General features: G+C 42.6%; 1 protein-coding gene across 3 annotated transcripts in view; it reads left to right on the top strand.

The window, feature by feature from the left end:
• ugcg (UDP-glucose ceramide glucosyltransferase) overlaps positions 1 to 26,787 on the top strand; it is a 64,379-nt gene that overhangs the window by 7,668 nt on the left and 29,924 nt on the right. Inside the window, exon 1 of one of the 3 annotated variants that reach the window (XM_043716053.1) lies at positions 13,223 to 13,385. The exons of 1 other annotated variant lie outside the window; for it this stretch is intronic. In XM_043716053.1, the coding sequence (XP_043571988.1) occupies positions 13,288 to 13,385 (98 nt within the window). In that variant the 5' untranslated portion in view covers positions 13,223 to 13,287. Of the gene's footprint in view, positions 1 to 13,222; positions 13,386 to 26,787 lie in introns of those variants that run through there. One more of the 3 variants, XM_043716032.1, reaches the window with a different exon arrangement.

Here is a 26,787-nt window from a genome sequence, read left to right as displayed (position 1 = left end):
CAACAAAGTGAAGAGAAAAAGGAGGGGGGGGGGGGGGGGGGGGGGGGAGAAAATAGCATAGAATGCAATAGGTGAATGGGGGTGGAGATGGAGGTGATAGGCCAGAGAGGAGGGTGGGGGAAGGTAGCAAAGAGTACAATGGATGGATGGAGGTGGGGATGAAGGTGATAGGTCAGAGGGGAGGGTGGAGCGGATAGGTCAGAAAGGAGATTGGCATGGAAGGTATGGGAGGGGAAATGAGGAAACTGATGGTCCACATTGATGCGCTAGGGTTGATGTGTTCCAGAAGATGAGGCGTTCACCCCAGTTCCAAACTTCCAGCTCAGCACCAGAAATGTGCAATGTCATAGGATCAATTAATCATCTTGTAGTAGAAAGACCTCTAGGAAAGAATGATCACAAAATGATTTAATTTTATGTTGGCTTTGCAAGTGACTTAACTAAGTACAAAACCAGGATCTTAAATCTGAACAAACCAATTATTTAGCTGTGGGAAGTGAGTTGGCTAAGGTAGATTGGAAACTAACTTAAAAGTTGATGGCAGACAAGCAACATTTAACACAAGTCACAAAAGTGTGCCCTGTGTTGCATGGCATCATGTTTGATAAGAAATACCAACATGCAGTTGATCCATTGCCAGCAATCAAAATTCATGGGTAACTTAGTACAGGTGCACCTGTTATCTGCAAATGCATTGCTGACAGCTTGAGAAAAGCAGCAATAATTAATGATGCCTTCTTCCTGTGAATAAGTCCCTTGACATTTATTGGGAATAGGCTGTGATGGTGTTTATACTTCCGGCTTGGCCAATTCAAAGTAAACATTGGCTGATGTCCTTTGATTGATACCCCCTCCTTTAAGACCATCCTTAATTCTAGCAGCTTTGATTTGTCCAAATCCCCTTATCTTTTTTCTTTCACTTGGTGCAGTTTTTGTCCTCGCATTTCTTTCTGGTCCTTGATACTTTCCTGAGAATGTTTTATTCATGCAAATTCAGTTACAGAAGTTTGGTAGCAAGATATCTTAATTAGTAGCAAAATTTCAATAATTTTTATTATTTTGTTGCTCTTTACCTAAGTACTAATTATGACTTTAATGGAGTTTATGTGCAGAAAGGATGAAAGGATAAATCTGTGTGGGAAAATATGATCATGTATGGTTAATAAAATGAAAATGGGAGCTCCTAAACGAGTGGATGAGATGAAATTACTGACTTGGTATTTGATTCTATTTTTAAAGTAGAAGCATCTTTCCTCAAGCTTAAGGACATTAATCCATCTCTACACACTGAATGATACATGGGTGTGTACAGAGAAAAAAAGAAGTTCAATAAAATGAAGGAGACCATTCAGCCCAACATGTTTGTGCCAGCCAAGAAAATGTCATCCATCTTAATCGCACTTTATAGCTTTTGGCCCACAGTTCTGTAGGCAATGATGCATGTGGCTTAGTGATTAGCACTGCTGCCTTATAGTACCAGGGACCTGGGTTCAATTCCAGCCTTGGGTGACTGTGTGGAGGTTGTACTTTCTCCCTGTGTCTGTGTGGGTTTCCTCAGGTGCTCTGGTTTCCTCCCATAGTCCAGAGATGTACAGATGAGGTGAATTGGCCATGCTAAATTGCCCATAGTGTTAGATGCATTAGTCAGAGGGAAATGGGTCTGGGTAGATTATTCTTTAGGGTGGCTCAGTGGTTAGCACTGCTGTCTCACAGCTCCAGGGTCCCAGGTTTGATTCCAGTCTCGGGCAGACTGTCTGTTTGCACATTCTCCCCGTGTCTGCGTGGGTTTCCTCTGGGTGTTCCGGTTTCCTCCCACAGTCCAAAGATGTGCAGGTCAGGTGGATTGGCCATGCTAAATTGCCCATAGTGTTAGGTGCATTAGTCAGAGGGAAATGGGTCTGGGTGGGTTACTCTTTGGAGGTTCGGTGTGGACTTGTTGGGCCGAAGGGCCTTTTTCCACACTGTAGGGAATCTAATCTAATCAAATGCATATCTAAATTATTTTTAAAATACAATTATGGTCTTTGCCTCCACCAATCTGAATGACACCCTCCAGTCAAAGAAGAGTCTCAACTCCTTTCTAATCCTTCTACCAATTAAAACTATTATAACTGCTGAAATAACTGCACTTAAGCCAGTATTCCATCACCAAGTCACCCTTTATTTACATGTGCGTAGCACATGGGCTCTGACGAGCCAGCTCAGAACCAGTACAAAGTGAGGACTGCAGATGCTGGAGTTCAGAGTTGAGAGTGTGGTGCTGAAAAAGCACAGCAGGTCAAGCAGCATCCGAGGAACAGGAGAATCAACATTTTGGAAAAATTCATGATGAAGGGCTTATGTCTGAAATGTCAATTCTCCTGCTCCTCGGATGCTGCCTGACCTGCTGTGCTTTTCCAACACCACAATCCGAAGCTCAGAACCAGTCCCTAGAATGAGGAGTCTCTCTGAATCTCCTGTTTTTATTTCTTTTCTTTTCTTTTTTTTGTATGTGTGCAGGTGTGAGACACACTGAAAGACAAGGTGTACAAATCTTTATTCAATTTCCACCATGAGGAAGAAAAGAAACATCCAAGTGGCCAGTGACAAGCAGTGCCCTTCACACCAAAGGGCAATGCTGCGTGATCAAAGAGTGAAGGGGAGTGCAGGGATTAAATCAAAACAGAGTCGGATGGGAAAATAATACACTCTGTCCCTGCGGCGCCCACTTATCCCCGAACAGCTCAAGGGTGTTGGTGGACACCGTGTGTTCTTTCTCCAGACACCTGGGCTCTAACATATCCACGAAATCTCCTGTTTATTCTTTTTTTAGGTGTGAGACACAGTGAAACTCCTGCTTATTTTTTTCTCTCAGTGAACCATCTCAGACACTCCTGACACTCCTTTTTTTCTGTTTTTCCTTAAACCCCCACACTACCGCCTAACTGCAGTAGTGCTTATTTTCTCCCAACACCTATATTGTGTGTGTGCAGCTGTGAGAAAAGAAACACCCAAGTGGCCAGTGACAAGCAGTGTCCTTCAAATCAAAGGGCAATGCTATGTGATCAAACGGTGAAGGGGAGGGCAGGGACTAAATCAAAATAGAGTTGGATGGGGAAATAATACACACCACTCCTTGCGGTGCCAACCTCTCCCTGAACAGCTCAAGGGTGCTGGTGGACACAGTGTGCTCTTTCTCTAGAGACACCCGGGCTCTAACATAACTGTGAAATCTCCTGTTTAATTTTTTTTTGACACTGATCTAGCTCCCTCAGAACCAGTTCACAATGTGAATAGGATATCTGATACTCCTGTTCTATTTTTTTTGTTTTTTTTCCCTCTTTACCCCCACACTATCTCCTAACTGCGGTAGTGGTTATTTTTCCCCAGCACCCATGTTGTATTTGTGCAGATGTGAGACACACTGAAAGACACAAGGTGCGCGAATCTTTATTCAATTTCCACCACCAGGAAGAAAAGAAACATCCAAGTGGCCAGTGACAAGCAGTGCCCTTCACATCAAAGGGCAACGCTGTGTGATCAAAGAGTGGAGGAGGGCAGGGATTAAATCAAAATAGAGTTGGACCGAAATAATACACTCCACTCCTTGCAGTGCCCACCTCTCCCTGAACAGCTCAAGGGTGCTGGTGGACACCGTGTGCTCTTTCTTCAGAGACACCCGGGCTCTAACATAACCGCGAATTTTTTTTTTATTTTATTAAACATTCACAGTTTACAAACCAATTAACATTTACAGCTGTGTACAGAGCAACAGCAATTTTACAAGGGAGAGGAATGGCAAAGCCAAGCCCCAAATCCTGACATTCAACCGGTTTTCAGGGACATGAGGACAAACCTCAAATCCCAGTTTCAATCATTACAAACAGTAACAATGACATTTGTACATATATGACAGTCCAATTATGTAAGAAACAGTGCATCTCCTGTTTATTTTTTTTTCTTTTTTTAACCCCCACACTACCGTCTAACTGCGGTAATGCTTATTTTTCCCAAGCACCCATGTTGTGTGTGTGCAGGTGTGAGACACAGTGAGAAACACAAGGTGCACAAACCTTTACTCAATTTCCACCACCAGGAAGAAAAGAAACACCCAAGTGGCCAATGGGAAGCAGTGCCCTTCACATCAAAGGACAATGCTATGTGATCAAACAGTGAAAGGGAGGGCAGGGATTAAATCAAAATAGAGTTGGAAGGGGAAATAATGCACTCCACTCCCTGCGGGCCACCTCTCCCTGAACAACTCCAGGGTGTTGGTGGACACCGCGTGCTCCTTCTCCAGGGCTCTAATGTAACCGCGAAATCTTTTTTTTATTTTATTAAACACTCACAGTTTACAAAACAATTAACATTTACAGCTGTATACAAAGAAACAGGAATTTTACAAGTGAGAGGAATGGCAAAGCCAAGCCCCAAATTCTGACATTCAACCGGTTTTCAGGGAATTGAGGACAAACCTCAAATCCCAGTTTCAATCATTACAAACAGTAACAATGACATTTGTACATATATGACAGTCCAGTGCATCTCCTGTTTATTTTTCTTTTTTTCTTCCTTCCTTCTTCTCAGAGCTCTCTGGGTGTGGGGCAGCTGGTCCAGGGACAGTCCCCTTCCCTTCTGACATCTTCAAGGAGGAGAGTCTTTGCACACACACTGATCCAGGTCCCTCAGAGCCAACTCTCAGAGTGAAGAAGGTCACACTCCTGTTTCTTTTTTTACTTCTTTTTTTTCTTATTTTTTTGTTTTTTTTTCCTGCAGAAGTGCTTATTTTCCCCAGCACCCATGTTGTGTGTGCAGGTGTGAGATACAGTGAGAGACACAAGGTGTACGAATCTTTATTCAATTTCCACCACCAGGAAGAAAAGAAACACCCGAGTGGCCAGTGACAAGCAGTGCCCTTCACAAAGGGCAATGCTGTGTGATCAAACAGTGAAGGGGAGGGCAGAGATTAAATCAAAATAGAATTGGAGGGGGAAATAATGCACTCCACTCCCTGCGGCACCCACCTTTCCCTGAACAACTCCAGGGTGTTGGTAGACGCCGTGCTCCTTCTCTAGAGACACCCGGGCTCTAATGTAACCGCGAAATCTCCTGTTTTTTTATTTTAATAAACATTCACAGTTTACAAAACAATTAACATTTATAGCTGTATAGAGTGAAACAGTAATTTTACAAGGGAGAGGAATGGCAAAGCCAAACCCCAAATCCTGACATTCAACCGGTTTTCAGGGAATTGAGGACAAACCTCAAATCCCAGTTTCAATCATTACAAACAGTAACAATGACATTTGTACATATATGACAATCCAATTATGTAAGAAAAGTGCATCTCCTGTTTATTTTTTTTTATTAAACAAATTACAAAAACAGTTTACAACAAACAGATTTACAGCTGCATACAAGAGACAGCAATTTTACAAGGGAGCGGAGTAGCAAAGCCAGGCCCCAAACCCTACCATTCAAACTGTTTACAGGGACATGAGGACAAACCTCGAATCCCAGTTTCAATCATTACAAACAGTAACAATGACATTTGTACATATATGACAATCCAATTATGTAAGAAAGAGTGCATCTCCTGTTTATTTTTTTCTTCTTTCACACTGGTCCAGCTCCCTCAAGAGCCAGCTCTCAGAGTGAACAGGATGTCTGACATTCCTGTTTATTTTTTTTTCTTTTTTACCCCCACACTACCGTCCAACTGCTGTAGTGCTTATTTTTCTCAAGCACCCATGTTGTGTGTGTGCAAGTGTGAGACACAGTGAAAGGCACAAGGTGCACTCAATTTCCACCACCAGGAAGAAAAGAAACACCCAAGTGGCCAATGGGAAGCAGTGCCCTTCACATCAATGGACAATGCTGTCTGATCAAACAGTGAAGGGGAGGGCAGGGATTAAATCAAAATAGAGTTGGAAGGGGAAATAATGCACTCCACTCCCTGTGGGCCACCTCTCCCTGAACAACTCCAGGGTGTTGGTGGACACCGCGTGCTCCTTCTCCAAGGACACCCGGGCTCTAACGTAACCGCGAAATCTCTTGTTTTTTTATTTTATTAAACATTCACAGTTTACAAAACAATTAACATTTATAGCTGTATACAGAGAAACAGCAATTTTACAAGGGAAAGGAATGGTAAAGCCAAACCCCAAATCCTGACATTCAACCGGTTTTCAGGGAATTGAGGACAAACCTCAAATCCCAGTTTCAATCATTACAAACAGTAACAATGACATTTGTACATATATGACAATCCAATTATGTAAGAAAAGTGCATCTCCTGTTTATCTTTTTTTTCATCTCCTGTTTTTTTTTATATAAACCCCACACTACCGCCTAACTGCGGTAGTGCTTATTTTTTCCCCAGTACCCATGGTGTGTGTGTGCAGGTGTGAGACACAGTGAAAGACATGAGGTGCACGAATCTTTATTCAATTTCCACCACCAGGAAGATAGGAAAACACCCAAGTGGCCAGTGACAAGCACTGCCCTTCACATCAAAGGGCAGTGCTGTGTGATCAAAACAGTGCACTCCTGTTTTTATTTTTTAATTTTTTTTTCTGTGCCAACCCCTGTTTATTTTTTTTAATCTTTTTTTTTCTTTTTTTTTTAACCCCCACACTACCGCCTAAGTGCGGTAGTGCTTATTTTATCCCCAGCACCCATGTGTTTTAAACCCCCCCACACTACCGCCTAACCGCGGTAGTGCTTATTTTTTTCCCCGGCACCCATGGTGTGTGTGTGCAGGTGTGAGACACAGTGAAAGACATGAGGTGCACGAATCTTTATTCAATTTCCACCACCAGGAAGATAGGAAAACACCCGAGTGGCCAGTGACAAGCACTGCCCTTCACAAAGGGCAATGCTGTGTAATCAAACAGTGAAGGGGAGGGCAGGGATTAAATCAAAATAGAATTGGAGGGGGAAATAATGCACTCCACTCCCTGCAGCACCCACCTTTCCCTGAACAACTCCAGGGTGTTGGTGGACACCGTGCTCCTTCTCCAGAGACACCCGGGCTCTAACGTAACCGCGAAATCTCCTGTTTTTTTTTATTTTATTAAACATTCACAGTTTACAAAACAATTAACATTTATAGCTGTATACAGAGAAACAGCAATTTTACAAGGGAGAGGAATGGCAAAGCCAAACCCCAAATCCTGACATTCAACCAGTTTTCAGGGAATTGAGGACAAACCTCAAATCCCAGTTTCAGTCATCACAAACAGTAACAATGACATTTGTACATGTATGACAATCCAATTATGTAAGAAAATGCATCTCCTGTTTATTTTTTTTTTGCTGTTTTGTTTTAAACCCCCCCACACTACCGCCTAACCGCGGTAGTGCTTATTTTTTTCCCCGGCACCCATGGTGTGTGTGTGCAGGTGTGAGACACAGTGAAAGACACAAAGTGCACGAATCTTTATTCAATTTCCACCACCAGCAAGATAGGAAAACACCCGGGTGGCCAGTGACAAGCACTGCCCTTCACATCAAGGGACAGTGCTGTGAGATCAAAACAGTGAAGGGGAGAGTAGGGACTAAATCAAAATAGAATTGGAGGGAGAAATGATGCACTCCACTCCCTGCGGCGCCAACCTCTCCCTGAACAACTCCAGGGTGTTGGTCGACACTGCGTGCTCCTTCTCCAAGGACACCCGGGCTCTAACGTAGTCTCCTGTTTATATTTTTTTTTTGGAGAGAGAAATAATACTACCTGTTTATTTTTTTTTTGGAGTTCTCCGGTTTATATTTTTTTTAATTTTTTTTTTATTTTAACCCCCACACTACCACCTAAGTGCGGTAGTGCTTATTTTATCCCCAGCACCCATGGTGTGTGTGCGCAGGTGTGAGACACAGTTTTTTTTTCCTTTAACCCCCACACTACCACCTAAGTGCAGTAGTGCTTATTTTATCCCCAGCACCCATGGTGTGTGTGTCCCTTTTTTTAATTTATTTTTTTTTTCCTTTAACCCCCACACTACCACCTAAGTGCAGTAGTGCTTATTTTATCCCCAGCACCCATGGTGTGTGTGTCCCTTTTTTTAATTTATTTTTTTTTTCCTTTAACCCCCACACTACCACCTAAGTGCAGTAGTGCTTATTTTGACACAAAGTGCACGAATTTTTTATTCAATTTCCACCACCGGGAAGATAGGAAAACACCCGGGTGGCCAGTGATAAACACTGCCCTTCACATCAAAGGGCAGTGCTTTGTGATCAAAACAGTGAAGGGGAGGGTAGGGACTAAATCAAAATGGAGTTGGAGGGAGAAATGATGCACTCCACTCCCTGCGGCGCCCACTTCTCCCTGAACAACTCCAGGGTGTTGGTCGACACCGCGTGCTCCTTCTCCAAGAACACCGGGGCCTAACGTAGCCGCGGAAGAGGGGCAGGCAACCTTCACATCAAAGGGCAGTGCTGTGTGATCAAAACAGTGAAGGGGAGGGTAGGGACTAAATCAAAATAGAGTTGGAGGGAGAAATGATGCACTCCACTCCCTGCGGCACCCACCTCTCCCTGAACAACTCCAGGGTGTTGGTCGACACCGCGTGCTCCTTCTCCAAGGACACCCGGGCTCTAACGTAGTCTCCTGTTTATATCTCTCAACCAGAGCTCCCTGATTGGCTCAGGTGAACAGTCCCTATGAAGGATCTCATAGTCTAGGAGACCAATGTGGGCGGCACGGTGGCACAGTGGTTAGCCCTGTTGCCTTGCAGCGCCAGAGACCCGGGTTCACTTCCCGCCTCAGGCGACTGACTGTGTGGAGTTTGCACGTTCTCCCCGTGTCTGCGTGGGTTTCCTCCGGGTGCTCCGGTTTCCTCCCACAGTCCAAAGATGTGCAGGGCCAGGTGAATTGGCCATGCTAAATTGCCCGTAGTGTTAGGTAAGGGGTAAATGTAGGGGTATGGGTGGGTTCGCTTCGGCGGGTCGGTGTGGACTTGTTGGGCCGAAGGGCCTGTTTCCACACTGTAATGTAATCTAATCTAATCTAATCTAATCTAAACATGGCCCTGCCTCCAATTACTACAGTCCCCTTGCTTATTGACCTCTCTGTCAAGGGCAATAGTTCTTTCCTATTCACTCTGCTTAGGTTCCTTATAATTTTGTATGCCTCAATTGAATCTTTTCTGAGTATACGCTCTTTCAAAGAAAACAACTCCAATCCATCATCCAAAATTCTGTATTCCTCACAACATTAATATTAATCCTGTCTGAAGAAAGGCACTGGATTTGAAAGGCTAATTCTATTTACTCTCCACAAATGCTGCTAGACCTGTGGAGTTCATCCAGCAATTTCTGCTTTTTTTCAGGTTTCCAGCATCTTTAGTTCTAAGATTTATATTTTTGTGATTAATCTGTATTCTTTCTTGTGTAATCAGACCCATTTCATAATGTGAATTGTGTATGCAGCACTCTAGGTGCAGATTAACTAATGTTTTATATAGTTATTGCTAGCTGTGAAATGCTTCTATTTAATGAGGTGTAAGCAGATGGTTTCTCTTCTGTATAGTGTTGCGAACAGTTCTTATGCAGCTGTATCAGCCCAAGGAGTCTACCAAAAGGTTAACCTTCAGCCAAAACATCAGATGTACATTATGCTGTCACTCGTGTGTGGAATTTGGCATATCTCAAGAAATATCAGATGCAACTGCTATCCATTAAGTCTCTTTGGTGTTGTGATGTTACCAGTTGCTATGGTCACAAATTTACCAAGGGGCCCATGAGATATAGTCTGCGCAGGCCAATGTCAATGCTGGAAATGGCTGTGATCCTCTTGGGATAAAAAAAATTAATTTGCATGCCCAGAAGCTAGTTATTTTGATAAGAAGATCTACTTGGCTTACAGATGAGCTAAATTCCTTCCTGTTTTAAGCCCTGATTCTGTTGCTCAAAGGGTGATTTCTCTACAAGTTGATCAAGAAACTGACTACTTTGCTGAATGATAGATTCCTTAATCCTAAGAGGCTGATCCCATAATGCTAAGCAACAGAACCCTTTGCTAATTAATCCTGATCTTATTTGAACAGCTGATTACCCTTAAGCAGCTAAACCTTAAAGTTGAGATGATTCCTTTGATCAGCTTTTTTTTTGCTAAGATAGCTCTATTTTACAGGGAAACAGTTCCTTTTTAAGTACAATACTTAGGTAGGTCTGGCAGCATTGTGAAGACGTGAGTAAAGAGTTCACAGCTGATGCCAGAAATGTTTTTTTTTTACAATGTTTACTAAATTTCAGACTTCCAACATCTGTAATATTTTACTTTTATTTTCATTTATCTAAGCAAACCTGAGACCTCCATTCTTTTGCTAATGGCAATTATAATTCACAGAATCACTGTTTTAATTGGTGAGGAATGAAGATTGAGTATTCCCTCAGCTTTCCTCTCCATTTGTTTTGTTAGTCGGAACAGAAGCAAAATGCTGCAGATGCTGGAAACCTGAATTAACGAAAAAAATCCAAGAGGTCAGGTGATGTCTGTGGAGGAAGAAACAGTTGTTCAAGTCAATGATCTTTTGTGAGCACAGGAACAAGAAATGTAGGTTTTAAACAAGTGGAATTTGGTAAAAGAAAATCTAAAGCGGGGATGTATTGATGACTTGGGAAAGGGGATTTAAATGGCAAAAGAAGGCTATGTGGTGCAAGGCCAAAGCAAATGGTAATATAACAGGTAAAGAAAACAGAATATGTCTCTAGAAGGTGAACGGCAGAATAATTAACAGATGCTAATTGAAACCAAATAAAAATAAATAAAACTGGAAAATTTTGGAAAAAATCAAGTCGGTCTGGCAGCATCTTTGGAGAAAGAAACAGAATTAATGTTGGGTCCAATATGACTCATCTCTACGCACAGATCCTTCCAGACCTGCTAGGTTTCTCTAGCACTTAGAGTCATAGAGCTGTCCAGCGCAGAAATAGACCCTTTGGTCCAATTGTCCATGCCAACTAGATATCCTAACCTAATCGAGTCCCATTTGCCAGCTCTTGGCCCGTATCCCTCTAAATCCTTCATATTCATATATTCATCCAGATGCCTTTTAAATGCTGTAATTGTATCAGCCTCCACCACTTCCTCTGGGAGCTCATTCCATACATGCACCACCCTCTGTGTGAAAAAGTTGCCAGTTAGGTCCCTTTTATATCTTTGCCCTCACACCCTAAACCGATGCCCTCTAGTTCTGGACTCACCAACCCCAGGAAATAGACTTTGTCTATTTATCCTATCTATGCCCCTCATGATTTTATAAACCTCTAGAAGGTCACCCCTCGCCTCTGACACTCCAGGGAAAACAGTACCAGCCTATTAAACCTCTCCCTATAGCTCAAATTCTCCAACCCTGCCAATTCCTTATAAATATTTTCTGAACCCTTCCAAATTTCACAAGATTTTCGAATAGGACGGAGACCAGAATTGCATGCAATATTCCAAAAGTGGCCTAACTAATGTCCTGTACAGCTGCAACATGATCTCCCAACTCCTATACTCAATGCTCTGACCAATAAAGGAAAGCATACCAAATGCCTTCTTCACTCTCCTATCTACCTGTGACTCTACTTTCAAGGAACTATTAACCTGCACTCCAAGGTCTCTTTGTTCGGCAACACTCTCCAGGACCTTACTTACTATTAAGTGTATAAGTTCTGCTCTGATTTGTTTTTCCAAAATGCAGCACCTCGCATTTATCTAAATTAAATTCCATCTACCACTCCTCAGCCCATTTGCCCACTGATCAAGATCCCATTGTACTCTGAGGTAACCTTCTTCACGGTCAACCACACCTCCAATTTTAGTGTGATCTGCAAACTTACTAACCAGACCTTCTATGTTCACATCCATTCATATAAATAACAAAAAGTAGTGGACCCAGTAGCGATCCTTGTAGTACACCAGTGGTCACAGGCCTCCAAAAAGAAAAACAACCCTCCACCATCTCCCTTTGTCTTCTACCTTTAAGTCACTTAGTTTCCACATTTTCAGCAATCATAATACTTTTTACCAAAGATAAAGAAGACTTTAGGAACTCTAGTGGCACATTGGTAGTATCTATACCTCTGAACTATGAGGCTTGAGTTCAAGTCCCACCAGTTCCAGAGGTGTGTAACAACATTTGAGTAGGTTGATTAGAAAATATCTAAAAGACTTAAACAGAAGCTTTTCAAGAAAAGTGAAACAAAATGCAGAATTTCCAACATTTTATGTTTTTTATCCTTAGGGACATTACATTTCTTCAGTGGACGATTGACCACTGATAAGGTCTGGTTCTGCCATCAGGTGTGGCAACTTTAAGGTGTCTTCAGGGACAGGGTTTGTGAGGAACCCTTCTCAGGTGATGGGATCAACGGGGTCTCCCTGAGTGGGACTACCTCAAAAATGTGGGCTTTGTGTTGTTTCCTTGGGGCTACGTCTGTCAGAGTGATTGAGACATGGGGTTTATACAAATCCCTCAGAAAGTGAGGTGTATGTTGGGCAGGGACTGTCAGAGACACCCTTAGAGGGTGAGATCTGAGAGGAACTTCCTCAGTGGTGATGTGTGACAAATTCCCTCGGAGGACAGGGTCTCTGAGGCAAACACTCAGGAGGTAGAGTCTGAAGGAACCCTCAGGAGGTTGGAATCTGTGTAAATCTGCCTCTGTCTGTGAGGGACTCCCTTAGGAGGGAGAGTCTGTGAAGGACCCCTTCGGGGTTGGGGGGTTGGTGAGAGGATCTTCCTCAATGCATGGCATCTTTAAGAACTTTGTAGTCTGTGGAAGAGAGACTCCTTGGAAGGCAGGTTTGTTAAGGATGCACTCAGGGGCAGGTTCTGTGAGGTACACCCTCTGCGGCAGGGTCTGTAAAGGACTCCCACATGTGTGGTCTTTGTGGGACTCCCACCTGTGCAGTGCCTGTAAAGGGACTCCTGCAGAAGGTGGAGTCGATGGGGGCCTTTGGGATTAGGTCCGTGATGGGTCCCCTCAGGAATTGGAGTCTGAGGGACCCCTTGGAGGGGGCAGATTCTGAAAGGTACTCCTTTGAAGGACAGGTCTGTGAGAGTCCCCTTAGGGGAATGCAGGGTCTGTGAGGGCCTCCATCATGGAGTGGAGTCTGAGGCACACACTCCAGGGCAGGATCTGTGAATGTTAGAGTCTGTGTGGGACTCCCTCAGGAGCTGGTGTCTGTGAGGGATCCTCTCAAGGGGATAAGATCTGTAAGGTAGTCCCTCAGAAGCTGGTATTCCGTCCTGAGTGAGTGAGTGAGTGAGTGAGAGAGAGAGAGAGAGAGGGGTGGGCTGGCCGGTGGGGTACAGTGGAATGGCGGTGCTGGAACTCGCTCTGCAGGGTCTCTCCATTTTCGGCCTGATCCTGTTTGTCATCCTGTGGTTGATGCACTTCATGTCCATCGTCTACGGGTAAGAGGAGGGGGATTGGGATGGGCTTGTTTGTTTGTGGTGAGAGTATCCTTACCTCTCACCATTTGCTGGAAGGTTAGAGGTAATTTAACTGTTGAGGATCGGGCGCGAGTCCGGCCTCGGCCGCTTAGTTTTTATAATGAAATATTGAACTTTATTTTTGGTGTCAGACTTAGTCGGGGCCTAGTGCGCATCTAGGTTACTTTGGGCCTTGTATTTATTTTAATATCTACCCCCCATTCCAACCCACCCGCTTTGGGTGGGAAGCGATTTTGTTTAATTTAATTATAAACTATTTTTTCCTTATAGCCGATCTGTCCGTTTTGATATGAAGCAAATCATCGGTTGTCCTTGGTTGTTTATTGTTACAAAAAAGCCCATTCTCTTCGACTGTATTTTTTGCTTAAAATATTTCGAAATCTTTTCTTTTAATTACTTAAACATATCGATGCTTGAAATAGACATATATAGGTATGTTTTCTTGTGCTCTTCTCAATTAGACTTTTTTTCGAAGTAGGCCAGTCCAAATCTATCACCTGTGTTTAAATGTTTCAGAATATTTTAAAAATGTAACTTAGTTGCAGTATGGATTAAAATGAACTTGATTAAAACCTTTTAGTAACAAAAGTATTGTCCAGATGATACTGTGCGAAACCCTTTTAGCCTAAAAGAGATACAGCCCGGTGTCATAATCTGTATTAAAATACGTCTTTGCGTGTAGTAATATTATGATGGGAATGATGCAAACTCTTCTCCCTCCCCCACCCTCACCTCATCGTAAAGCAATTTTAGCTTTGTTTATTTCCATCATCGTCCGTGCTTTTTAGGAAACAATATTGATCCTTGTTGGTCAGTAATTGACAAACATCGTTTTAATAAGTATTGATGAACGATGGTTTGTTCATGTGGCCCAAAATGATACAAATCAAGAAATCCTTTCCTCTGTTGGCTATGGAAACGTCATGTCTAGCACCCTCTGCTTCTCAACGTGTAATTTTTTTTAACTCTCCCAATCTGTGTAGCAGAAAGGAATCTTTAGCTCGGGTGAAACAATTAGTCTGTAAACATGAACAAAAACAGAAGTTGTTGGAAAGTCTCAGCAGGTCTGGCAGCATTTGTGCAGAGAAATCAAAGTTAATGTTTCAGGAAGGGTCTCCGGACCCGAAACGTTGCCTTTGATTTCTCTGCAAATACTGTCTGACCTGCTGAGCTTTTCCAGCAACTTTGTTTTGCTTCTGATTTACAGCATCTGCAGTTCTTTTGGTTTTTAGTCTAACCCTAACCCTAAGTGTTTCTTCTTTAACACAAGGAAAATTGCATGGAGTTTCAGCTTCTGATTTTGTTATCAAATAAACTGTATTGGAAGTAAGTTTGTGGATATTGAGTTCAACAGCAATCGACCACATTTGAATAACTTGATTTTTTATATGCAGATAGTTGAGAGCTCATGAGTATGGCTAATGTTTTTTAAAAAAAAGTTGTTGCCCATTAGCAGGGGTGGAATTTCACTGGAAAGGGGAATATTTGGAAACTTCACCTCATTGCCCAATCATGTCTACTTCCCACTGTTCTACGGTTCTTAATATGCTGGAATTTGCCTCATATACATTACAGATATTTAGGACAATCTAGTACAAAACAAGACATGGGGCAGTCGAAATGTCACAACAACCCCTTTAACCTTCCTGGCTGTTTCACTTCCCTCAGGTTCCCTTAGGGCAAGAGAAACTGCAGTTACTTTTTATTCTTCACTGGCAAGGCTACCAAAAGCCCACTCTGTATGTCATAGCCTGCCCTCGAAGCTTGTGCATGGCCTCAGCTTTCTTGCAGAACTGTCACTGACGTTTCAGCCCCACTAATAGAGGAACGGTGATAGAATTGCAGTAGTGACTTTTGAGTGGTGTAATTTGTATGCAAATGTCTTAATATTGTGAAAGTACTGCTACTGTTACATTTTGTTCATGGATTTTTTTTTATTGAAGTATGCTACGCCACATGCCAACTGATGCTATAAATTTTGGACAAATGAAATGTTAACTCTTTTCTGTTATCAAATAGGCTTTCTCAGCACCTCATTTTCTTTTTTTTTGAAAAAATGCTTTGCTCATAAAACATCTAAAAGCACAATTCAAATTAGATACTATAGAAGTGCAATAATATTCCAATTTTCTCCATTGACTATGTTACACTCTTGGGTGTCTCAGTACAGTTGCAATATATGTTACAATTTTTATATCCATTCAATGCCAAGCATGAAGCCTGAAGGATTCTCTGTGTGTTACTTGCCCTATGATGCATAATGGCTGAAAGCTCTCGGTCAGTGGCCTTTTGGCACTGTGGCTTTGCAGTGGCATATCTCTATACTCCTTTAATATGTTCCTGTGTAATCTTTGTCAATTGTGATTTTGTACTAGTCATGTGAATTCAGCTGATCCTTAATCATTTGTTAGTCCACATAACTGTGGCTGTAGTGCACTAAATCATTAATTTGAAGGGAATTTGCTGTAAGTATTTAACCTTCTAAACTAAAGTTGAATGAATAGCTTTGTAAAGTTGCTTCGAGATCAGACATTTTGCAGCCTGTGTGACTAAATACATAATTTAATGTGTCATGTCAGGTCGGCAAATTGTAGACAACTTTGCTTGGAGGTTTCGGAGCAAGGTCTCCACCCATTTCTCTTTCAAATATAGTTCAAAATTGCTTTTAGGGATTAAAAATGGACATTGCACTTGCTGAATGGTTCCTGTTTTAGAAACTCTGTACCTGAGTTGCAGAAAGTCTCCAAGGTTTCTGCAGCTGAAAGTCCCTCCTTTCTCAAGTCCTTAGTTTCATTTGCAATATCTCATAAATTATACAACCCAGGGTAAAGAGGGATAAGACTTCAGCCACACTCCTGCAGATCCATTCATACTTTTGGATCTTCCATGTGGCTTGTTATATGATGTAAAATTATTAATGTGGGAAGTAGGAATTGGGTTTTCCTTTTTTTACAAGCAATGCAAGGATTCGCTTCCTCTGTTTTGTGAAAACTAGAGCAACTCTAATACTTTTTATACTGGACTGTAAAAGAGTTTCATAAAGTCATAACTAATGCACTATATTATTTTGAACTTGGCAACTAAATAGCCTCACTTGAATAATACTACTACTGCTTATCATCTGGGCACAATCCATGCTGTTGACATTGCAACGTGTATGCTTCCTCTCCCCTGAGGTACAATTGCTCCATTGCCCACCTGAGACCAGGCACAACTTTTAATTGAAGACAGACGGAGGTTTAACTCCCTTGAAGACTGAATTTTGTGTTCATTTCTAACTGCATGTACTTGTTTTTACATGTAGATTTAAATTACAAGATTTGATTTTTTTCAAAACAGTTTCACATTTGAAAATCTCTGATCATTCAAAATATACATAAAAAGCAAGTTCCAACTCCTGATGGTTCTTGATTTAATCATGTGCAATCCTTCATGAAATATGCTTTTGTATAGTGATTGTCTGCCAGGCTGTGTCCCACGCTTCGAAGATCATAAACAATGCTGTTTAAATTTGCTTATTAAAATAAATAGTAAAAATTCATGGCGTTGGTTCTGAGTTGTCTTGTAATACAACTAAAGAGAGTAGAGGTAAAATGATTCAACCAGAGAGTTATCTGGGAATAGTAAAATGAGCTTTATCCCATCTATAATTTTTCTCACTTCAGCGAAGTGTTGCTCACTTATGACTCATGACAATTTAATTCTATGGTGGTAGCTATCTCCAAGGATTCAATGTAGCTATATTCCTCCTTATTTGCAGTTTTTCATTTTCACTGTGTGATTTCTAATGGTTTTTCTCTGGTATTAGATGTCTTTAAATCAGGTATACTTTTGGGTGGTTGGCTCATGTTGAAGTTATCAGGAAGTCCCTGCATTCTCATCTCGCTGCTCAATTGAAGTGTGGTAGCCCTCAGGTTAAACTCTGACAGCTGCTATTGGTCCTGGAAGTATGTGATGTACCTTCTGATTTGCATTTTGCATCAAGTACTTGAGTCACACTGGATGTCACACCTGGAGACAGCTGTATACAATTTATTTGTCTATATCCAGTTACAGGTATTTACCTCCAAATTGAAAATAGTTATCCATTCATACTCTCAGAATGACATTGAACGGTTCAGAAGGAAACCTCTGGCCCATCATACTAGTGTGCTTACAATTAACTAGATTTCCATGTTGCGCATTTATTTGTAACACATTGCTTTTTTTTCTTTACATTTCTTTTTTAAAAGTTGTCTCCTTTCTCCCCGATTAAATTTTCTTTCATTTGACACTTTGTTGACTGTTTTAAAAGCAAAAGTCTCAATCAGCTGAAACTGCTGTTTGTTACTTTATCATTTACAAATATTTGGAGACCAACGGGAAGTGGCTAATAAGGGATAGACCAATCAAAACTAAATTAAGTGGTTTAGAACAATGCCAATCAAACAATCAGGAGATGATCATGATGGTTCTGAGTTTTTCCTTACACTGGAGCAACTCTAATGCAGGCTGCACATGTGAAATTCTTGCTCCACTATCAAAGAAGTCTTGATGTTTTGGTTTCTAGTCGTCTTCCTTGTAGTTTGTAATTTGAGTGCTTTTTGCATTTGTGAGCTGCAGTCAAGGCTGAAAGGCCTCGCCAATGCTTTATAATGGAATGGAAAGACACTTGCACTGCAATGAATGCTAGCTGTCCGTGCTTGCTGTCCATGTAACAGTCCTGTCCTTTTCTAAATTGTCATGTGCAAGATCATGGAAATTAACTAATAATGTCCTTGATTTTAATCACTTCGACCTTGGATACTTTGCAATCAGCTGTCAAGTCCTTAGCTCTAAAAATCAGAAGAATGAGAAATTATCTCTTTGAAATATGTAAAATTCTTATGGAGCTTTATAGAATAGATGAGAGGCTGTTTACTAGGGAATCTAAAATTAGATGTTCCAGTCTTGGAATGAGAGTTTGACCATTTAGTACTGAAATGAGAAATTCCTTCACTCTTGGCAGTTGGCAGTTTTGTAATTCTCTATTCCAGAGAGCTGTGGGCATTCAATTGTTGACTACTCTCAAAACATATGTTTTGGGATTATGTGGCTGGTGCAGAAAGGTGGAGTCAGTCATACAGCATGGAAACAGACCATTCGGTTCAACTACGCTGACCATGTTCCCAACTGAAACTAGTCCCACTTGCCTGTGCCTGGCCCATGTCCCTGCAAGTCTTTCCCTTTCATGTACTTATCCAAATGTTTTTTAAATGTTGTAAATATGCATGCATCCACCACTTCCTCAGCCAGTTCATTCCACACACTAACCACTCTCTGTATTAAAAAAGAAGTTTCCCCTCATGTTACTTTTAAATCTTTCTCCTCTCGCCTGAAAAAATGTCCTTAGTTTTGAACTCCCCACCTTTGGAAAAAGACTTTTGCAATTCACCTTGTCTATGCCTCTCATGATTTTATAAATCTCCATAACACTATCCCTCAACCTCTTAAGCTTCAGTGAAAAAGGTCCCAACCTATCGAGCCTATTTTTATAACTTAAGCCATCCATTCCTGGCAACGTCCTGGTAGAGGTCATTCTGCTATAACATGTGTTTCATTAATGCAAATTTGCGATAACACAACCAATGAATTGGAGACACTGCTTCGAAAAATGCAAGCTTTTAAAATGTGATTACATTGCCAAAATTTTAAGCATTGTTTCTAAAGCACTATTTTTCCATAACACGGGGTTGCACAAGAACACAATCATTGCATTATAGAAGAACTACCTGTAAATCTTTTCTGATTCCTCTTGAGTTTAATAATATCCTTCCTATAATAGGACCATACTCCAGAAGAGGCCTCACCAATGTCCTGTACAACCTCAACATGACTTTCCAAGCTCTATACTCAAAGGTTCCAGCAATGAAGGCAAGCATACTAAATGCCTTCTTAACCACCTTATCGATCTGTGATGCTAATTTCAAAAAATTATGTACCTGAATCCTTAGATGTCTGTGTTCTCCAACACTACCCAGGGTCCTATCATTAATTGTATAAGTACTGCCCTTGTTTGTTTTATCAAAATGCAATACCTCACGTTTATCCAAATTAAACTCCATTGCAGCAGCCGGAGTGGTGAGACCTTACACCAGGGTGCTGCCGGGAAGGTAAATCTTCCTGTTAAATACTTCATGAATAGGTGGAGTAAAGACTCCACAGAAGTGGACACAGACACAGGAACTTCTGGGTACGTGAACTGATATGTTCAGGCTGTGACTGAACCCACGACACGACACGTGTACTGTTGTCGTCCTCTAACAAAAAGGTTAGGTCAGGTCTTTTTTATTTATTCAATCTCTCTTGGCAATTTAGAACAGATGGGGATGGAGGTCAGGGCAGTTGCATGCTCCTCTTGCAAGATGAGGGAGGTAAGGGTCACTACTCGCGTCCCTACTGATTTCGCCTGCGAGAAGTGCACCGAACTCCAGCTCCTCACAGTCCACGTTAGGGAACTGGAGCTGGATGAACTTTGGAATATTTGGGAGTGGGTGTTAGAGAGGAGTTATAGGGAAGACATCACACCTAGATTACAGGATAAAGGTAACTGGGAGAGGGAACAGGAATAGGCAGACACTGCAGGGACCCCCTGTGCCCATCTCTCCACCCCCACCCCCACAACAGTAAGTGTACTGCTTTGGATACTATTGGGGGTATGACCTACCAACGCTTCCCCCAAGTGACCAGGTCTGTGGCAGTAAACCTGGCTCTGGCTCTGGCTCAGAAAGGAAGAGGGAGAATAGGATCGTGATAAGAGATTCAATGGTGAGAGGAACAGACAGGAGATTCTGTGGTCGTGAGTGAAACTCCCAGATGGTTGCCCTCTGGGTGCCAAGATCACTGATGCCTATGATCTAGTCTACAGGATCCTTAACAGGGTGGAAGAGCAGCCAGTAGTCATGGTACACATCAGTATCCATGACTTAGCTAGGAAAAGGGATAAGGACCTGAGAAGAAAATATAGGGGGAAGCTAAAAGGCAGGACGAGCAGAGCAGAGTAGTAAGCTCAGGATTGCTCCATGTGCTAGTGAGGCTATGAATAGAGAGCAAGTGCAGATGAACAAGTGGCTGCATGGCTGGTGTCGGAGGGAGGGCTTCAGGTATGGGACACCTTCTGGGGAAGGTGGGACTTGTACAAAAAGGATGGACTGCACTTGAATCGGAAGGTCACCAATATCCTGGGCGGGAGATTTGCAGGAACTCTTTGGGAGGGTTTAAACTAGTTTGGCAGGGCGGGGTGGGAACTGGAGCTACAGATCTGATGATGGAGTAGCTAGTGAACAGCCAGATACAGCGTGCAGAGAATCTGTGAGGAGGAACAAACACTTAATAGGGCAAAGATGCAGTCAGTGTGGTGGATTGAAATGTGTCTATTTTAATGCAATAAGTATCAGGAATAAGGATGATTAACTTAGAGCATGGATCAGTACTTGGAGCAATAATGTTGTGGCCATTACAGAGATTTGGATATCACAGGGGCCGGAATGATTGTTGGATGTTCCAGAATTTAGATGTTTTAAAAGGAATGGGGGAGCGGCATTGCTAGTAAGGGATAGTATCACAGATGCAGAAAAGGAGGTCATCAAGGAGGATTTGTTTACACAGTTGGTATGGGTGGACGTCAGAAACAGGAAAGGAGCAGTCATTTTATTTGGCGTTCTCCATAGATCCCCCAATATTGGGAGGATTTTGGAAAGGTGCAAAAGTAACAGGCTTGTTGTCATGGGTGACTTTAACTTCCCTAATGTTGATTGGAACCTCCTTAGTCCAGAGTTTGGATGGAGCAGTTTTTGTGAGGTGTGTCCAGGAAGAATTCCTGACTCCATATGTCGATTGACTAGAGGGGAGGCCATATTGGATTTGGTGCTTGGCAACACGCCAGGGCAGATGTCAGACTGCTCTGTGATAGTGATCACAACTCCTTGACCTTTACTATAGTTATGAAGAGGAACAGGAGCAGATAGCAAAGTATTTAAATGGGGTGGGAGGGAGGAGGAATTACAATGCAATTGGGCAGGAACTGGGGTGCCTGAATTGGGAACTGACGTTCACAGAGAAATGCATGACAGAAATGTGGAGATTGTTTAGGGGGCACTTGCTAATAGTGTGACAAACCAATCCAGCACTGAGGCAAGGAAAGGATAGTAGTGTGAAGGAATCTTGGGTGACAAGAGATGTGGTACGTCTAGTCAAGAGGTGGAAGGAAGCTTACTAAAGGTTGAGGAGATAAGGAAGAGACAGAGCTCTAGAATGTTACAAGGTAGCCAGGAAGGAACTGAAGATGCATCTATTATCAGTCGTGGAGATGTACAGCATGGAAAAAGACCCTTCCATGCCGACCAGATATCCCAACCCAATCTAGTCACACCTGCCAGCACCATATCCCTCCAAACTCTTCCTATTCATATACCCATCCAGATGCCTTTTAAATGTTGCAATTGTACCAGCCTCCTCCGCTTCCTCTGGCAGCTCATTCCATACACGTACCACCCTCTGTGTGAAGCAGTTGCCCCTTAGGTCTCTTTTATATCTTTTCCCTCTCACCCTAAACCTATGCTCTCTATTTCTGGACTCCCCGAACCCAGGGAAAAGACTTTGCCTATTTACCCTATCATTGCCCCTCGTAATTTTGTAAACCTCTATAAGGTCACCCGTCAGCCTCCGACGCTCCAGGGAAAACAATCCCAGCCTGTTCAGCCTCTCCCTATAGCTCAAATCCTCCAACCCTGACAACATCCTTGTAAATCTTTTCTGAGCCCTTTCAAGTTTCACAACATCTTTCCGATAGGAAGGAGACCAGAATTGCAAGCGTGATGCTGAGATGGTCTTGTCGGTGATTGTGAATTAAATGTATTAAAAATAACTTACAGGAGTCCCTGATTTATGAAAGTTTGACTTCCACTTGCTCATACTTATCACAATCCGATGCAGGGGTGTAATTTTAAATATCCAACGCATAAAACATTTCCTGAACTTATAAAAAGCTGCTTTATATTGTAATGCACTGTGTTCTGACTTGTGTGCAAATCAACTTGGTAAACTGATTTGCAATGGGAATGGAATCCGTTCACAACTGGGGTACTGCATGTCCAGGGAGTAAGATGAAGGTTTGAAATTGCCGATGGAATTCCACATCAACGCAATGGTCAAAAAAGCGCAACAATGCCTCTACTTCTTCAGGAAGCTAAAGACATTTCACATGTCCACAAAGACAGTTGCAATTTTTTATAGATGCATCACCGCTTGTAGGGCAACAGCTCTTTGCAAAATTCCAAAAACTACAGAGACCCCTGAACACAGCCCAATCCATCTCACAATTCAGCTTTCCATCGATTGACTCCATCCACACTTCCCACTGACTAATCAAAGACCCCTCCCACCCTGGTTGTACTCTCTTCCAACCTCTTCCATTGGGCAGAAGATAAGAGTTTTAATACACATACAAACAGATTCAAGAACAGCTTCCCCGCTGTTAGCAGACTTTTGAACAGACTTCTCAAATATTAATGTTTATTTCTCTCTGTGCACCTTCTCTGCAGCTGTAATATTGTATTTTGCACTCGTACCATACAAAGTGCATCAGGGTAGAACAATCTGCCTGTATAGCACGCAGAACAACACATTTCACCGTACCTCAGTATATGCAGCAATAATCAATCAAAACTCAAACTCCAAATGAGGCTGGAAAATTGTAGTGAGAAATTTGGGGGATTGATGGGGGAAATGCAGAGAACATGGTTGTCGACTTAGTCTTGATTAACTCTAGAGAACTAGATGAACTTTCGTGGCAAAGGAATCCGTGGATGTTCAATGGCATGCTGTTTTATTTCATTTTTGGATTTTGTCTCCAAATACACGTTGGTAATCAGCCTGTCCCTATAATTGTGATAGTGTGTATGAATATCTGAGCATGTGCTGTAAGGTTGTATCCTAATTGATCAGTAGAAATACTGTACATAAATTATTAAAAATCAAATGTGTTATAAATGTTTGCCTGGTTTGGAGACTTTTTAGGTTCCAGGCTTTGTGTCTGCATGGAACTTCAAGCTAGAGTTTTGTTAGAAAAAAAACATTATTTCAATGCATTGTTTAATGACCTTCACAGATTTATGATTGGATAATTACAATTGCACAAGCTATGTTTTAAGTTTATTAAGCATTTGTAGAAAATCTGTCTGGCACTTTATATTCGTCTATATAGCAATGGGACTGTTTGTGTAATATTGCTTTGATATATTATTTCATGCAAAGTTGGTGGAATGTTGCCCAAAACCAAATATTGTATATGCAGGAAAATCTGTCTTTTTCCATGCTGTACAACTGTGACTCTATACCACTGTGACTATAAAGTACACCTTGTCCCACTGGCAGGATAGATGCATCAGAGATGGCGGGTGACATAGTGATATTCAGTGAGGAGTCTTCAACATTAAATCGTGGTATTAAGTCAGACATAAGGAAGGAAACTTGCTGATTACCACTTATAGACTCCCTTTTCAGCTGCTGGATCAGTACCCCTCAATGCTGAACACTGCTTGGAGGAAGCACTAATGGTACCTCGACCACATCCTTTGTCCTGGATGGGAGATTTTAATGTTCTTCATGTCTCTGTGTTAAGTTTGTTTTTTCCAGAGATTCTTACACACTTGATGCAACTGTGACACATCAACCTCTGTGAACAAGCTACCAAATTTATTAAGCACCGTGTCGTACAAGCTTTCTGGAGGAACCTTTTAACACACACCTCATAGAGCTTACTGGGTCATGGCAAAAGCTCTCTCTGAACAAAGGAAACGGTCTTTCCTTGCTACAAAACTCTCAACATCGCGGTTAATACTGCCCACAAGACAACCTTCAGCCATCCCCTCATAGTCGCATGCCACTCAAGATACAATGCAGTGACCACCCCACCTCCAGAAACAGTGTAATGCAAATCATCCCTTAATGGTCAAATCTGTTGCAAATCAATTTTTGTAACTATAGGGGAGTAGTCAAATTCCAACTGTAATGTTCTTATTCAGTTCTGGATGAAAATGTAAATCATTCGTGAATGGCAAGGGAATGGCTGTGTAAATCTCCCACATTCCACCTACAAGACAAAGACACACCACCAAACCCCCGGGGCATTCAATTTCTTGCAGGTCAGTAGAGCAAATTAACTCTTTAATATCTCATTGGTAGCACTAGTACTGACTGAACTGGCCAAATTGTAAAAGTTATGGCTGCTAGACTGATTCTGCTGCAGATAGTGAAGAATCCAGACAAAGGATGACACCTAATTGACTTTGTATTCACTGATCTGTTGGTTGCAGATTCATCTGTTCATGACAGTATTAGGAGGAGTGCTCATCCTTGTGGATACAATGTCTTGTCTTCGCATTGAAGATATCTTCTCTGTGCTATCAAGCAGCATTTGATGAACAATATATTGCTCAGTGGCAGTCAGTTTGGTTCCAGTAGGGCCGCTCAATTCTTGTCCTCATTACAGCCTTGGCCTCAAAATTGACAAAAGAACTGAATTTCAAAAATGTGAGAATGTTTGCCTTTGGCATAAAGGCATCATTTGTCTAAGAATGGCATCAAGGAGCCCTGGAAAACTGGAGTCAATGGAAATCGCGGGGAGGTCGGTGGTGGGAGGACAATATTTGTTATGACCCTCATCTTTGCTCCAGTAAGTTCAAGTGGCATGTGCTGAAATGATGGACAGCTGGCTAGCTATTGTCAAATATATCTGGATAATCTAAAGCTCAGTCTTTGCCTGCTTTCCATTATCAGAAGCGCTCAGTATTCCAGACTTGTCAAATTTTAACTCTGGTTCTTTTCTCTCCGGCAAGCCATCTTCTTTACCTCTCCCCGTCTCCTCTCACAAGATGAACATTGACTTCTTTATCACAAAGACCAAGATTCCGTTCAACAGGGATGTCTTTGCTGCAGCTGTGCGTGTTTTTCTATTCTCGGTCACTTTCCCCTCCTCTTTAATTCATCCATTTCCCAAAACCAGTTGTCCAACTTTTTCCCCCCCCCCCCCCCCCATCTCTCCAGCCCTCTTGGAAATAGCAGATATGCTACGGGACGTGTTTGGGGGCGAGGGGAATAGTGAAGTGTTGGGCAACGCTGACGTGTCTGAACTAGGTAGGAAGACAGAGCGGTGAGGGGAGGGGTGGGGAAGGGAGTTTGTAAGGGGGCTGGATCAGGAGAGGGAGTTGAAGGTTGAAGTGTCAGGGCGATTGGAGAGAGAGCAGGGGAGGGTGAGGGGAAGAGGCATGGGTAGTGGGAGAGGGTAGGATCCAGGAGGTGGGGCCAAGTGGTAGATAAGCCAGGAGCAGGGGAGGGGAAGGGAGAGAAGGGGAGAAATGCAGGAGGGGGGAAGGGAGCAGGGAAGGAGAGGAGTGCTGAGAAGGGAAGGGAGCAGGAGAGGGGAGGACACAGGAGCGGGAAGGGGAGGGGAGGAGTGCTGGGGGAGGGCAGGGGAGCAGTGCTGGGGAAGGGAGGATCAGGGATCACGAATGGTGTTAGGAAAGCTGGCAATAAGGAGGGGAGCTGAGGGCTGCTGGAGTATGGGGACTGGAGGTCACAGTGTGGCTGTGCAAAGGGATGCAGAGTTGGATGGTGGAACCAGTGAGTGGTGCATGGGGGTGGGGCCGGGTTGGGGGGTCAGGGGAGAGGTGAGCTGTAATTAAAATCGTGTCACCATCAACTGAGAAATTCCGAGAGGTTGGAAAAAACCCTTGGACTTCCAAGTATACGTCTTGGAAGTGATGACATCTGAAGTAGTCTTGGCTTCACCGTCAAAGTCCCTCACTGCTTGGCCTTTTCCAAAACTGTGATGCTGCTGCTGAGGGAGCAGGATCACACTGTACCTCGTGACCAAGGGAGAATGTTTCACAGAGTCAGTGGTAAGCATCTCCAACTGACCACAACGTCTAGACACTATCACACACCGTGATTCCCAGAACAGCATTTGCAGTGGCTAAGGAAGGACAATCAAGGCGAGCATGACACAGATGCTGCAAATCTCTGTTTAAGCTCCATTCCCTCAGGCCACAGTTAATATTCTTTAAAAAAAGTAATAGACTTGAACAGACCCAGAAATGCAAACTCGAGCACGTAAGCCACGCAAAGCAGTGGATGGGTGTCCTTGGAATGGGGGGTGGGGAAAGAGAGGGGCGTTGGAGAATGTCAATTGTTTCCCCTACATTTCACATTAATTGTCTTTGTAAGTGGTGCACATTCCTTTGATAATGCATTACAATAATGTATATTAAAAAAAAATTATGATTTGAAGATGCCGGTGTTAGGCTGGGGTGTACAAAGTTAAAAACCACACAACTCCAGGTTATAG

The sequence above is a fragment of the Chiloscyllium plagiosum genome, chromosome 2, assembly GCF_004010195.1.
Source record: "Chiloscyllium plagiosum isolate BGI_BamShark_2017 chromosome 2, ASM401019v2, whole genome shotgun sequence".
NCBI classification, from domain to species: domain Eukaryota; kingdom Metazoa; phylum Chordata; class Chondrichthyes; order Orectolobiformes; family Hemiscylliidae; genus Chiloscyllium; species Chiloscyllium plagiosum.
The sequence above is the reverse complement of the archived record's forward strand: the minus strand, read 5'-3'. Positions and strand labels throughout refer to the sequence as shown.